General features: G+C 38.1%; 1 protein-coding gene across 1 annotated transcript; it reads left to right on the top strand.

Moving 5' to 3' along the window:
* Nucleotides 1–13,528: 13,528 nt before the first annotated feature.
* LOC135152182 (uncharacterized) lies at nucleotides 13,529–16,390 on the top strand. Its single transcript, XM_064092016.1, has 2 exons — nucleotides 13,529–16,121; nucleotides 16,353–16,390. Exons 1-2 carry the CDS (start codon nucleotides 13,529–13,531, stop codon nucleotides 16,388–16,390), a joined length of 2,631 nt encoding a protein of 876 aa, XP_063948086.1.
* The last annotated feature ends 251 nt before the right edge of the window (nucleotides 16,391–16,641 follow it).

The following is a 16,641-nucleotide window of genomic DNA, read 5'->3' as shown; positions in this document are numbered from 1 at the left end:
ATATATCCCAAGCAATAACATCTCCTTCTTCTAAAGCACGGGCTGACTCCCACCAGTAGTTTGCTTCATCTTTCAGAAAATAGGAGGCGTATTCAACTTTCTTCTCATCGGTCACAACGGCTAATGTGAAAGCCTTCTCCATCTCCTTAAGCCAGGATTGAGCTTCAACAGGGTCTTGAGTTCCTCGGAACTCGGGTGGTTTCACAGCTTGAAAAGATTTGAAGGTAGTAGGTGGTGGTGGAGGTGCTTGTTGTTGTTGCTGGAGTTGTTGTTGAAGTAATTGTTGTTGTTGAGCAAGGGTGACAGATTGTTGGTGAAGAAGTTGCATAAGTTGAGCCAAGGTTGGTGGTGGTTCTTCGGTATTCTCATTGTTGGTGTTGCGGGTTCTTCGAGGAGGCATGATTCTGAATTTAGACAAGAAAGGCTTATTCACAGTTCAATATATACATACAAGTTATATCAAAGAGGGAAATATCGGGTACAAAGGTATTATTCAAGAGTTATTCACATGGTAACGGTTTATTATTGTTATCATGGCATCATGGTATGTGCGTGTATTATTAGAGTCTAAGGTATCATATTGCAAGGGTATAATTATTCAATCAAGGTCTCAATCATGGTATATTGGAAAAGTTTTAGCATGATCAATTTCTATAGGGTTTAACATGGCAATTTCTATCTAAGCATGGCATATATAATGACAATACGAGATGAATAGTCAAAGTGTGGGATTAAACATTAAACTGAAATAAAGTGCGAGTCAAAGTACCAACAGAAAGTAAAATGCAAATAAGTCTTCCCGAAACAATCCGGGGTACAAAGTACGAAATGGAAAGTCAAAGTACGGATAACACGATAACAGAAATAAATAGACTAAGAGATAGTCTAGGAGGATGGTGATGATGCTGGTGAAGCTGGTGGACTGGCAACGGGCTCACGGAGACTGCTAATCACACGGCGGAGCTCGTCAGTAATGCCGGTCAAAGTGATACGGCTCTCACGCTCGCGGTAGGGTGGAATAGCTGCCAAACGGTCCTCAGCCATACGAATGATCTCCTCGACCCTAGCAATCAAACGGGGACGGTTGCCCTCATCATCAAAGTCCTCACGGTACAGCTGATCGATCCGGTGCTGGAGAATCGTGTTCTGGCCCTCGAGTCGGTCAGTAAGCCTCACCATCTGCTCGTAAAGCGGGAACGGAACAGTAGCCGGGAATCCGGGACTAGACGAAGACGATGCCTGCCAACAGTTATATATATATACGCGGTTATAGTAAAAAGGGTGAGAAAACTTAAAAGATTCTAACGCCCCAAGTCCCACATGATCTAAGTTCATCTTAACCTCTAAATCCTATCTTATATTCATTTATCCAATGTTGTTCAGTGACTCAAACCTGTCGCTCTGATACCAACTGTGATAGACCCACTATAATAACCGACTAAAGCATGCATAATACGAAAGATAATTAAACTACGGAATTATAAAATATTAATCTACAAGCCTGAATCCACACTCCCGGAATCACCAGGAATGAGTATGAACAACATCTAAAGTTATTACAACCCAAATTAAAATCCAAATTTAAGTCTAAGTCATTACTACAAATTTTAAACCCCAAAAGTTCAAAAGATAATAACTAGGGAACTACAAGTTCCCATCCTGCTCCATCATACGGCGATATGCAATCCCATTGCCTGAGGTGGTCTTACGGGCGGTCTGCTTGAATCGGGCCATTCTCGGGTTTCACTGAAGGGTTATAACAACAATATATATATGAGCAAAAAGCTCAGCAAGTGAAAGCAGTATATATAACAGTTCACAACATGCACTATAAACAAGTGTAAAAGCAACAATAGATATCACAATGTATAGTCACAAGTAAAGGTGCAAAACGAGATAACAAGTTTATTGGAATTGGAAACACACAGCGCTACGAGTATTGAGGGGTGATCAGCCCACTCCAAGCTCCGAACCACATAAAGTGATTCAACCAGGGAGGATCCTCGGCACACATTGGCCATAAACAGACATCAGGCTCCCCGCTACTGATGCTGCAATAATTGACTGGCGCCTCAGTCTTAATAAATTATTATCCAATTCCTTTTAGGGTCATATCAATTCAATTCATTTTCAAAAAAAAGGGGTCTTGATCAAAGACAAGTCATAAGCAAGGGTGTTTTAAAAATATAAGTGATCTTTCTAAGTAAGGGATGTTATTAAGATCAGGGTTCCAAAAGAGATAATTCAGTTTAATGTGGGGTATCAAGTTCTCATTATTCATCAAAGGGACTATTGGAGTATAATCATGTGGGTGTAGGGTGATATTATATGAAAAAGGTAATTCAAGTATTAAGGGTATTATTGGAATCCAAAGTAATGATCATAAGGGTGATGAGGTAATTCAGTTCTAAGTAAACAGTAATTCCACATTCACAGGGTATACCATTATTAAGCAAGTATAAAGGAAGAATTTCACTTGCCTGGATAAAGCTTACTGAACTCTTGTATAGATGCTTCTAGGGGTTCCTTGTCTGGCCTTCTACTTGCACCTATAATTAATAGTATCCTCGTCACTAACTACCCTTTCGTGTATAAATATATATACATATATAAATAAATATATACATATATATAAAATATACACTTAAAATTAATTAAAATAAGTAACATATTGATCAAGCAATGCACATAACAAGTAAAGCATGGCATTTAGTTACTTAACTATTATCACTTAGTAATCCTCCAACTATACTTAAGTCACTTAAGCAATTAATCAAGTAACACATAAGGTCTAAGACCAATACCTCCTAACTATATTCTACTGACCTCAACTTAACCAATTATTAGTAGGGCACACTTGTGCCCCACCTCCCAAGACTTACAAGTGAAGTGCAACCTAAGTGTCTTACTAGTATGCTTACCTTGGCGACACTTGGGTGCCTTGGTAAAAATAGTGCATCTACACTTAAGTGCATTGACTTAAACTAACTTGCACTGTCTAATATGACTTAAAACGAACTTATGGACTCAATATGAGGTCAAGGTCTCACTGATGACACACTCACATGCAATGCACCCTAAGTTGGTACTAGAATGTGGCTCCATGTGTGACACTTGTGTTCTTTAGTGGAAATGAGGTATCTCCACTTAAGGTATTGAATCTAAACTAATTTCTAAAGGTTGACACAATTCTAAACTAACATTATGAAGTGGTGTGACTCAAAGGCCTTGCCTATATGGGTCCTTAAAAACTAGTGCACTAAAGTGACCATTCTGCCTAGGCAGTTTGGCACCTCTTGGGGGTTTTGGCAAAAACAAGTGTTTCCACCATGTTCTTTGGTGAAATTGTGACTCTTATAGGTACCTAAGACTTAAATCTAAGTTGTGCACTTGGAACGACACTAAGGCCTTGCTCAGGCCTCCTTGGGCCTCCATGCCAAGTTGGCACAGAGCACCTTGACCTGCTGTGGGGACTGCCATGATCTTACCAACTTGAAACTCACTAAACTCACTCACTACACCAATCCAATGACTCAAATAGCTTCCTAAAACTTCCCTAAGCTCATCTAAATCAAGTCCCCATGAGGGCCTCATCGTTGACATTGCTTTAACCACTCAAGGATACAATTAATCCTAAAGTGCCCTGTTCTATCCTATACTCAAAGATGTGTGTGTGCATCTATGTAAATGATTGTTTTTATGACTTCTAAGGCTACTGGAGACTTTTATACATCAAGTCCCAACTCCAGGAGACTTGGGCCTATGAGGGCCTAAGCATGACACATCCAATTCTCATGGTTTCTAAGGTGTAAAAATCTGCCATGGTGTGTGTGTGACTCCTTCCACCTTAACACCCTCCAAAACTCCATAAACCAACAAACCAAGCCTCAAATCCTAGTCTATACTATACATATACCTACTGACTATTTACACAAAGCAAGATATCACAATATTTGACCATTTAAAAGCACAAAACTGAGGCAATATTAGTTCAAAAACAGGGCAGATTTTCATGGAGCATCCTTGAGCCAATTTTCAAATATAACAACATGGTATTCACATAATAGCTACTGATTATTGCTAGATATCATCACACACACTATAAACTATCATTTTAACACTTGAATCATGGCATGCATTACTCAAAAATCACATACAAAACTCAAAGTCATGGCATTTCATTCGGTTTTCACATAATTCAACATGCATCACTAGAACCTCTTTTACATAGCTCTAAATCATCATATAACATCAAAATACACAACATGCAAGGGCTGAAATCACACTAAGAACTCAGCAAATCATTATACCTTTCGAATATACAAGAAACCATCTCAAAATCATGAAGTTTCAAGATCATCACATACATATATACATTCGGCTCCTCTTGAGAGTCATTGCCAAATGTGATGAATCAAGAGGATGCCTTGGTCAAATAGAGGTATAAACCCATCCAAGATCATCTCAAGTTCATCTTAAGGAGTCACCAAAATAGAGACCCTAAGCTCATAAGAACCAAGGCCCTATTTCGGCTCCAAACTCAACATGCAACACAAGTTCTAACCTTAAAGTGAAGATACAAGCTTGAGTGATGAAAGTTTTGGCCTCCAAAAGCTTGAAATGATGAAGAATGAAGAAAAATGGTAGAGAGAGGTATAGAGAGAGATTCGGCCGAGAGGGAGATGAGGGAGTAGAGAGAAATGAGAGAAGTGAGAGAGAGAGGAGAGAAATGAGGGTTTTGGTGGGTGAAAGGGGGTGTGACAAGTGGAGCTATATGCTTGCTTTGACCCCTCTTTTGACTAGAAAAGTGTTAGTGGGGTTGGAAATGTCTAGCTTGTCCTTGGAAGCAATGTAGGTGGTGTTTGCATGCAAGGGTAATGTAGACATTTGATAAATAATAAAAGTGTGATTTAGAAAGTATTAAAAGAAAGAGTTTTAATAATTAAAGTACTAATCTATAAATCATGAAATTAATATTACAAATAATATGAGATTTTAGAAGTTTAATAAAATAGTTTTCAAAAATTTTGGACAAAGAATGAATTTTAAAAGAATTATTACAAGTAGAGCTCTAATAGTCACATTTCACATGAATATAAAACACGAATATAATACACGTAAAATCTCGAGAAAATATATATATCTATTCGCTATTTAACAAGTCAAAGTTTATCGGCTACTCGCAAGTATCAAATATCACTAAATTATATCAATATCTATTATTATTAAATCGGGTAGCGACAACGATCACATTTATTAATATTTAGTCAAAACTGTCGCAGCTAGTAATATTATTTAATTGCGTAGCGAGAATTATTCACCACAAGCCATACAAGTACATTCTAACTATAATCAAGAGTCACGTAGTAATAAACGAGTCAATTCACATAATTTGGCAATTAAAACACGAAATTTTATATATCACTAAAAATGAAATACTGTAATATATATATAAGTCAAATATTACAGGCGTTACATCCTTCCCCCCTTAAAAGGATTCTGACCCCAGAATCTAAGTAAACAAATGAGGATACTTATCTAACATATCACTTTCTAATTCCCACGTTGATTCTTCAACCTTGGGATTCCTCCACAAAACTCTAACTAAAGGAACTGTCTTATTCCTTAGCACCTTATCCTTTCTATCTAGAATGCTAACCGGTTGCTCGATATAAGACAAATCGGGCTCTATCTCAACTGGTTCATTCTATATGATGCACTTGGTGTCGGGGTTGAACTTTTTAAGCAATGAGACATGGAAAACATTGTGAACGTGCTGCATTTGAGGCGGTAAAGCTAATTCATACGCCACTTTCCCAATTCTGCTCAAAACCTCAAAAGGACCAATAAATCTTGGACTCAGTTTCCCTTTCTTTCCGAATCTTGCTATTCCCTTCCACGGTGACACCTTTAGCAATACGGCTTCCCCAATTTCATACTCAACATCTTCTCTGTGCGGGTCGGCATACTTTCGTTGCCTATCTTGAGCTGCAATCAATCTGCTTCGAATCACGTCTACTGCTTCCTTTGTTTGCTGAATCAATTCTGGGCCAATTACTTTCCTTTCTCCAACTTCATCCCAATATATCGGAGATCTACACTTTCTTCCATAAAGAGTGTTACATATTTGATGATGTCACAGGTATCTAACTTGTTTAGTGTGCAGAAGCAAATATCAGAGTTTAGCTGGAAATCAGAGTTTAACGACTGACAGCTGGATCAGAGTTTAAGCGATGATCAGAGTTTGCAGGCGGCTGATTTTCAGGAGCATATCTGACTAAGTAAAGAAGATAAAGATCAAGAGAGATTGTGCAGATCAGGACAGCAGAAGGATAGCTACTGATTAGATTATTTTAGGAAGCAGATAATTATAAATCAATCAGTAGATATCTTGTAACTGTGTATATAAACACAGCTTAGGGTTTACTCTAGATGCGTTATCAATTGAATATCACTCGTGTAACCTAGCAGCTCTTAGTGATAAGATATAAATCACTAAGAGATTATTTGTAAACTACTGAGATTTGTGAATAAGAGTTTATTGAATTATTCTCTTATACTTGTGTTTGTCTTGGATTGTGTTCACTATATTATTATATATAGTGAGTTTAGTCGGCCTAACAAGTGGTATCAGAGCCAGCTCTGTTGATATACCTACAGTGAGATCTTAATCACACACAATCATGTCTGAGAAATCACAAAACAGTAGATATGAGTCTCTTAGGGTTCCGGTCCTCAGGGCATCTGAATATTCTGTCTGGAAAGTAAGAATGATCATGTTTCTGGAATCTACAGATCCAGAATATCTGGATAGAATTTATGATGGTCCACACATGCCAACGAAGCTCTCTGTTGCAGTGGGAGATGAACCCCAGAAGATGATTCCTAAAGAGAAGAAGGACTATACTCCAGAGGACATCTCATCTATCAGTAAAGATGCAAAGGTGAAGCATCTGTTGCATAGTGCTCTGGACAATGCTATGTCCAATAGAGTAATTGGATGCAAAACTGCAAAGGAGATATGGGATGCTTTGGAAGTCAGATGTCAAGGAACCAAAGCCATCAAAAAGAACAGAAGGACCATACTTACTCAAGAGTATGAACACTTTGATTCAAAATCAGGTGAATCACTGACTGATCTTTATGATAGGTTTGTCAAGCTGCTGAATGACTTGTCTCTTGTGGACAAAGAATATGATTTGGAAGACTCAAATCTCAAATTTCTGCTTGCTCTTCCTGAAAAGTGGGATTTGAAAGTAACCACTATAAGAGACAATCATGATCTTGAAGAGATGTCTCTGGATGAAATCTTTGGAAGGTTGAAAACTCATGAACTTGAGATGGAGCAAAGGAGCAAACGACATGGTGGGAAACCCAAACCAGTTGCTCTAAAAGTTCAAGAAGATTCAACTGTGAAAAGCAAAGGAAAAGCTCATGTCAAAAAGTCTGATACTGAGTCATCAAACTCTGATGTTGACTCAGACTCTGATATCCCTTCAGACTCTGATGACAGTGATACTGAGATGATGCAGCTGGCAGCACTAATGGTAAAAAGCTTCAAGAAGATGGCTTACAAGAACTTCAACAAAGGGAAGAAGTTCTCAAGGAAAGACAGAAACTCTGATAAGAAGGTGTTCAAAAGGAATGAAGGCAAAGAAGAAAAATCTGGAAAATCTGATAAGTCTAAATACACCTGCTTCAATTGTGGAGAGAAAGGACATTTTGCAACTGAGTGCAAGAAAGCTAAGAAAGAAAAGGAACAGGCCTTTATCACAAAGAAGGGGAGTTGGGCAGACTCATCAGAATCAGAGGAAGAAGTCAACTATGCCTTGATGGCAAACATGGACAACAGCACTGAGACTGTTGAAACTAAGGTACCTCATTCCACTCTTGCTTTTGATACTGAGGATATAACTGAGTTAAGATTGTTTCTTAAAACTCTGCATGTTAGTTATAGAGATCAGACCTTAGAAAATGACAGACTAAAATCTGAGATCTTGGATGTTAAGAAAAGGAATGATTATCTTGAAAAGGAACTAGTTCAGATGCTAGAAGTTCAGAAGGAAAGAGATGATTCTATCTTTGTGAAAAATGAACTCTTAAAGAAAAATGCTTCTCTTGAATCAGAACTTGCTAAGGAAAGAGAGATAATCAGAACTTGGACTAACTCAGGGAAGACTACTCAGAATATCTTAGAAAGTGGGAACTGGAAGAAAGGGTTAGGTTACTCTGATAAAAATGAAGCTGAGTCATATAAACAAGAAACCATTAAAATTGAAAAACCCAAAGTAGTTCCAGTAAGATTTGTTGCAGAATCAAAAACTGATACTCCTAAACAGGTTAATATTGGTTTAATGACTCAGAAACAGCTTAAGCATAAACTCAAGGAGGTTAAGAAAGAAAACAGGATTAAGGAACCTAGGAAAAATAGGAATGGAAAGGTTGGAATAAACAAAAGCAACAATTACATGCCTGTTCCAAATGCTCCTAGGAAAACTTGTCATAATTGTGGTAATCCTAATCATCTTGCTTCTTTTTGCAGGAAAAATAAGGACATAAATGCTATGTCTCCAAAATCAGAAGTTAAGACTAGGAATACTAGATTTAGACCAGAGAATCCTTGTTTTCATTGTGGTAGTTTATGGCATTCCATTTACACTTGTAAGGAATACCATAGTTTGTATTACAATTATTATGAATTAAAACCTTCTTTGAAGAAAAAGATTGATTCTCCTAGTTCAGCATCTGTTAAAAAGTCTGTTAGCACAAACTCTGATATAAACTCTGATAAATCTTCCGCTGCTAGTGTTAACAAACTTAACAAGAACAAAGGATCCAAGCAAGTCTGGGTCCTTAAAACTAATCATTAGTTGTGTATGTGATTGCAGGGCAACAGGAAAAACATCCTAGTTCTGGACAGTGGATGCTCAGGACATATGACAGGAAATAAAGCCCTGCTATCAGACTTTGTGGAGAAGGCTGGCCCAAATGTTTCTTATGGAGATGGCAACATAGGGAAAACTTTGGGATATGGCAATATCAATCTTAGAAATGTCATCATTCAATCTGTAGCTCTGGTCTCAGGACTTAAGCACAATCTGCTGAGCATAAGTCAAATCTGTGACAGAGGATATCATGTCAATTTCTTGGAAGAACACTGTGAGGTCATTAGTAAAAGAACTGGAAAAGTTGTTCTGAAAGGATACAGACATGGCAACATCTATGAAGCCAAGCTATCTTTAAACTCTGAAAGCTCTGCAATCTGTCTACTTGGCAGAGCCAGTATTGAAGAAAGCTGGAACTGGCACAAGAAATTATCTCACCTGAACTTCAATAATATAAATGAGCTTGTGAAGAAAGATCTTGTGAAAGGACTTCCAAAATCAGTTTTTACTCCAGATGGACTCTGTGATTCCTGTCAGAAAGCAAAACAGAGGAAGTCTTCCTTCAAAAGTAAAACTGAGTCCTCAATTCTTGAGCCATATCATCTGCTGCATGTTGATCTTTTTGGACCAGTAAATATAATGTCCATTGCAAAGAAGAGATATACTCTGGTCATTGTTGATGAATTTACCAGATATACATGGGTATATTTTCTTCACAGCAAGGATGAAACACCATCTTTATTGATTGAGCATGTCAGGCAGTTGAACAAAATCTCTAAAGATGCAGTAAAGATCATAAGAAGTGATAATAGCACTGAGTTCAAGAATTTTAAAATGGAGGAGTTCTGTAAAGCAAATGGCATCAAACAGGAATTTTCAGCACCTGGAACACCTCAACAAAATGGTGTTGTAGAAAGAAAGAACAGAACTCTAATTGAAGCTGCAAGAACCATGTTGGAGGAAGCAAAGTTACCAACCTACTTCTGGGCTGAAGCTGTGCAGTCTGCCTGTTTCACACAGAATGCAACTCTGATTAACAAACATGGGAAAACTCCATTTGAAATGGTTAAAGGCAGAAAACCAAATCTCAAATACTTCCATATTTTTGGATGTAAATGTTTTGTTCTGAAAAATCATCCTGAACAGCTAACCAAATTTGATTTAAAAGCTGATGAAGGAATTTTTGTTGGTTATCCTTTATCAACAAAAGCCTTCAGAGTTTACAATCTGAGAACAAGGGTAATCATGGAATCCATTCATGTATCCTTTGATGATAAGAAAATTACTGGAATGGAAGATTTTGAAGATCATGAGCAACTGAGATTTGAAGATGAAGATGCATTCTCTGATTCCATAAACTCCGACTCTGAGACAATATCAGAGCATGTCACTTCTAATCACCAACCTCAAGCACATGTTGAGGGGGAGCACTTTCAAAATGAAAATCTGAATGAAAATGTTGCAGACTCGGCAGAAAACACAAACTCTGATTCTGACTCCTCAAACTCTGATCACTCTGCATCAGAGAATCAGGAGAACACATCTTCAGGGGGAGCATCAGAATCTCAGAATGCTCATGGAGATAGCATGAATAATGGGGGAGAGGCATCAGAGAATCAAAATGATACTGGCATGGATCATGGGGGAGGATCTAGTTCCAGAAATCAACTGCCACATGAAAGAAAATGGACAAAGTCTCATACACCAGATCTGATTATTGGGGATCCAGATGCTGGAGTACAAACCAGAACTGCAACAACAAATGAGTGTTTATTTCATTCATTTTTATCTCAGACAGAACCAAAGAAAGTGGAAGAAGCCTTAAAGGATGCAGACTGGGTAACAGCAATGCAGGAGGAGTTAAATGAATTTGAGAGAAATAAAGTCTGGACACTTGTACCAAGACCAAAGAACAGATCAATTGTTGGTACCAAGTGGGTTTTTAGGAACAAAACAGACAGTGATGGTATAATTACAAGAAATAAAGCCAGACTGGTAGCTAAGGGATATTCTCAACAAGAAGGAATTGACTATGATGAGACCTTTGCCCCAGTTGCCAGATTGGAAGCAATCAGAATTTTCTTGGCTTATGCAGCACACAAGAAATTCAAAGTGTTTCAGATGGATGTAAAGAGTGCTTTTCTCAATGGGGAGCTGGAGGAAGAGGTATATGTTGAACAACCTCCAGGGTTTGTGGACACAAAATTTCCAGATCATGTCTACAGATTGGATAAAGCACTGTATGGACTAAAGCAAGCACCAAGAGCATGGTATGAAACTCTGGCTCAATTTCTTTTGGACAGTGGTTTCAACAGAGGTACAATTGATAAAACTCTATTTTATCTCAACCATGGTAATGATCTGCTATTAGTTCAAGTCTATGTAGATGATATTATTTTTGGGTCTACTAATCCTAAACTCTGTGAGAGATTCTCAAAGCTTATGCAGTCCAGATATCAGATGAGCATGATGGGAGAAATGAGCTACTTTTTGGGACTTCAAGTCAAACAGACTGATGAGGGTATTTTCATTAATCAGTCTAAATATACCAGGAACTTGCTAAAGAAATTTGGCATGCAGGATAGCTCAGCTGCCAACACTCCAATGGCAACTGCCACTAAGTTAGATAAAGATACTGGATCACCAGTAGAAATTACTAACTATAGAGGTATGATAGGCTCACTTCTATATCTGACTGCTAGTAGACCTGATATCATGTTTGCAACCTGTCTTTGTGCAAGATTTCAAGCAGATCCAAGAGAACCACACCTTGTAGCAGTCAAAAGGATTTTCAAATATCTCAAAGGAACAGTTGAGATGGGACTCTGGTATCCCAGAGAATCAGACTTTACACTGATTGGTTACTCTGATGCAGATTTTGCAGGATGCAAAATAGACAGAAAAAGTACAAGTGGGAGCTGTCAATTTCTAGGAGGAAGATTAGTTTCTTGGTTCAGTAAGAAACAAAAATCTATTTCCACATCCACTGCAGAAGCAGAGTATATTGCTGCAGGAAGCTGCTGTGCTCAGATTTTATGGATGAAGAATCAACTACTGGATTATGGGTTAACTCTGACTCAAATTCCTATTTATTGTGATAACCAAAGTGCTATTGCTATGACAGGAAATCCAGTACAGCACTCCATGACCAAGCATATCAGCATAAGGTATCATTTTATCAGAGAACATGTGATGGAAGGAACAGTAGAGCTTCACTTTGTTCCAACAGATCAGCAGCTGGCAGATATCTTCACCAAACCTCTGGCTGAAGCAACATTCACAAGGCTTGTAAACGAATTAGGGATGATCTCTGGTCCTCTCTAAACTCTGATACATTGCATAATACTATATCTGTTCATGTTTGTTATTATTAACATGATCTACAACTGCATCTGTTATTCTCTGATCAAGACTCTGATGATTATACTCTGATTTGATAAACTCTGATATTTAAACTCTGACCCGACAAACTCTGATGACTTGAATTTTTCATGATGAAAGATATTCCTGTGAAGAATATGTTGCACTTAACTGAATTTAGTCATAAGCCTCTCTAAAGTCTGAATTTTGTGATATTACAGCTGTGGAAATCCTTAACACACAATACATGAGTTAATTTTGTTACCTAGACTGTCTTACTTCTTAAGTATTAGATATGTACTCAGAAAAGAATCTGCTTTTCTCCTCTTATGAGCTAAGAGTTAATATATTTCAGTTATGGATCCTCAAGATATTTCTTCTCAGAAAAGAAAATCAAAAGAAAAGAAAAACATTTTCTTATTATCTGATTCTTTCTAATATTATTTGAGAAATTTGACAATCTCTGTAACATTAGAATATTCATGTTAACACACACCTCACTCCACTTCTGTGATTAACAATTTTTCTTGGCTTCGAGTAATTTTTGACTAGAGTTCAATAAATATTTGCAAACTCTGAGGAGCAAGTGTCGTTTAGACCTTGAATATTTATCTCTCATCATTACAAGATTCTATGATCACTCTTTGATTTGTCATTTTATAAGTCATTTATTTAAACTCTGGTCAATGGTCAGCCTCTGATCGAAGTCCGAGTTAAAATAAATATTTTGGTCAGATAATATTAGTTTTTATTATCAAACGGTAGAAAAACCATTTGAATTCCTGAGTGGAGAAAAACACGGTAATTATTTGTGTTTTATTGGTAAATGGTGCATAGTTGTTCAGATTCACACGCCACTCATTATTACCTCTCCACTACCATATTTTTTACCGTTCAGAACTTGCCACGTGCCCCACTACAGCGTTTATATCTCACCCGCATGCGTACATACATATATATTCTCAGAAATCGAGTATTTTCTTCTCACTTCACACGATATCTCTCTCTCTCTCTGATAATATTTTCAAAATCTCTTGTGCGCATTTCATCAAACATCTCATCTACACTTCACGATTTTCTTGATTTTTTTCTCAGAAAATGTCGACCAAAGTTTTTGAATATGCTGGTGCAAAGTTCGTCACCAACAACTATGCTGCAATCCTGTCAAATGCTGAAGCTCCAACCGAGTTTCATCTCATTCAGGAACGGTTCGAAAGGCTCTTCACCTTCCAGAGCATTCCAAGTATCACAGCTCTGTCTCTACACAAACTCTGAAGCTGGCAATGCCAGATAAATATGATGCATTATTCTCTGATGAGAATTTACCATCCTCCACCCACCAGACACAAGATATACCAACCTCTGGTCCTTCCCAAAAAGGGCCAGTTGTAAAATCTGATCTAAACACAACCTCTGGTCCTTCCCAAAAAGGGCCAGTTGTAATATCTTCACCAACAAGGGTACTGAGGTCTTCTAAATCTCCATCCAAACAGCCATCTCCTCCACCTAGGAAGAGAAGATTTCTGCAGAGATTATCAGACTCTGACCCTGAGCCAGAACCAGTTCCTCTAATCTCAAGGCCCAGGAAGAAGATCAAGCCCACCTCCACAATTACTGATCTTACTGTGGACCCTCCTCAGGAATCCACAGTCAATCCTCTTGAGATGGTCACAGTTTCTGATCCTCTTATGGTAGAACCTCTATCTGCAGTACCCCTATCTACTACATCAGAAGCTGACATTCCAATGACAGAGCACATTCCTCAGTCAGAGGATCTTGTGCCACACTCACCAGCAGATGATATAACTCTCTCAGAACATACTCCAGAAGCACATGTCTCTACTCCAGAAGCAATTGTAACTACTCCAGACATTGCTCAAGAAATTCTGACCCCTGTTGAAAATTTAGTTGCAGCTCCTGATCAGGAGATATTATCTGCTGCAAATTCTGAGGAAGCTACAGCTCCTCTGTGTTCACAGACACTCAGTATTGCAGTTGATGATGATGATGATACAGATACTACAGAGGTCACTTCTGTTCATCCTATTGACTCAGCTATTCTTGCAGCTGAAGTCTCTGCTGAGAACAGAGTAAGTATTTCAGTCAGGGAAGTTTCTCCAGTCAGAGATCCTTCACCTGTTCAACCTGCATCAACGGCTCCTGTCTGTGAAATTCCTCCTTCCAAACCTACAGAGTACAGAGTTTGTACTCTCAGTTACTCTAAGAGGATGCACAGAGCTCCAATTTCCTCTGTAGATGCCAGACTATCCTCTATAGAATTCACTCAGCAATCCATGCAGCAAACTCTGGCTGAGTTGAGCTCTTCTGTTGCTCAACTGGTGAAATTTCTCAACCCCAATGATGTCAAAAAGGGGGAGAAAGTACTAAAAGACAAATGCAAGGTTGATCAGCAACAGAGAAAACCTGATGATGAGGAAGAGGATGAAGATAAGAAGAAGTCTGAAAATTTAAACTCTGAAATAATCTTACACTCTCAGAGTCAATCTGAAGAAAAGAGGAGTGATAAGGCTGGAAGCAGTTCTCATCCATCTCAGAAAACAAAATCTCAACCTCTGATACCAGCTGACAGTAAAACCAGAGCTCTCTCTGAGCAATTAATTAAGCTTGGTAATCCTGAATCTAAGATTCTGAGTCACACAGTAAAGTTTCAGGGAGAGGAAACAACCTTCTTCTACAAGGCCCCTACACAACTGGATTTTGATGAAGCAGTTGCAAAGAACTTATTTGAAGAAGAAAATCCAGGAGTGTCACTTGAAGATGCTAGAAAAGAAGAAGAAAGGTTGGCTGCTGAGAAGAACAAGACAAGAAAATCAAAGTCTGATGAAAAGGAAGCTCAAACTGATCATCTAAAAGTAAGCTCTGATGGCAAGAAACTGGTCACTAATTCCTCTACAAGGAAATTAACTTCTTCAAGAAGAAAAGGAATTGTGATCAGTGAAGTTAATTACTCTGATATCAATAGGCCCAGAGTTTATCAGAAGAAGTCTGAATCTGATTCCAGTGAAAAAGGGAAAAAGATTATAGATGGTGCTCCATCTAAAAGGAAGGCTGAATCAGAAGTTAACCAAACTCTTGAGATCATTCCTGAGTCCACTGATCTGAGTTTAGCCTCTGACATTGCTCAAGCTGAAGATGTGAAGAAAGAAAAGCTGAAGCCAGTTGAAGACAGAGCTACCTGGATCAAGTCAATCTCTGACAAGGCTCAAGTTGACACAGCTGAATCTAAGAAGAAGAGTTTATTTGGAAGCCTTGGTACAGGTCAGTACAAGGAAAGCTCTTTATTTACTCAGATCAGAGCAAAAGGAACAAGAGGGAAAGAAGCAAGAGACACTACAGGTCTGGGTCACAGAAAGGAGAAAATACAGACAAGTGCAGCAACTAACTTCAGAGATCCATTTCCTTTTACTAAAAAGGCTGGAGAAACTGTAACACAGGAAGACCTTGACAGAATAGAATCAGCACAAATTCTGATAGACACTCATGATGGACGAGAAGACAAAGAAAAAATTGCTATATTTTTGGAATCTGGCAGGGTTTACAGAATTTCTGAAGCTGATCTACTGTTAAAATCTCTGAGGGAACTTGAGCATATTCACTATATGCTTGAGATAAAGAATGAAGCATCCAGAAGATGGTCTGACAGAATGAAGAGAACTATCCAAGAGAAAAGAAGATTCTATGGGATAAGTTCTGATGCTGAATATGTGCCTAAGATAACCTTGGAAGATGGTTCAGAGATTGATATGGAGAAAAATAGCTCTGTTATGGAGACTATTGCTGGAACCAGAATTCTGGGTTATAATAATGAAGCTGAAAGACCAGGAGCCATTCAGTTGGGAGAAGCAATGAAGAGAAGCAAAGCTAATGCTTTGAGATCAGCCATATACCAGACAGGAGATGAAGATGAAGAGTTGAAGACTGTCAAAGCTCAAATGATACAAACTCTGAAACAAATTGAAGAAGATCTGATTACCAAGTTTGTTAAGGAGAGCTATGGGTATAGACTGATTGGATAATTAGTTCTGCTATGATCTGTAAGTTGTAATTAGTTCTGCCTATTCTGTAAGTATTAACTTATTTATGCAGATCAGTTACTTCATGCATTTGTCCTTGATTGTTTTTGACATCATCAGTAAATATATAGAACTTGTTCATTCTGTCTAATGTACAAGTTGGGGGAGATTGTTACATATTTGATGATGTCACAGGTATCTAACTTGTTTAGTGTGCAGAAGCAAATATCAGAGTTTAGCTGGAAATCAGAGTTTAACGACTGACAGCTGGATCAGAGTTTAAGCGATGATCAGAGTTTGCAGGCGGCTGATTTTCAGGAGCATATCTGACTAAGTAAGGAAGATAAAGATCAAGAGAGATT

This window comes from Daucus carota, chromosome 4 (assembly GCF_001625215.2).
Source record: "Daucus carota subsp. sativus chromosome 4, DH1 v3.0, whole genome shotgun sequence".
NCBI lineage: Eukaryota > Viridiplantae > Streptophyta > Magnoliopsida > Apiales > Apiaceae > Daucus > Daucus carota.
The sequence above is the reverse complement of the archived record's forward strand: the minus strand, read 5'-3'. Positions and strand labels throughout refer to the sequence as shown.

What these genes read in the sequence shown, in the direction of transcription:
- LOC135152182 (XM_064092016.1), top strand. Translation starts at nt 13,529, where the DNA reads ATGCCAGATAAATATGATGCATTATTCTCTGATGAGAATTTACCATCC. An exon ending in GGGAGAAGCAATGAAGAGAA is followed by an intron (nt 16,122 to 16,352) that starts GCAAAGCTAATG and finishes TTATTTATGCAG; the next exon opens with ATCAGTTACTTCATGCATTT.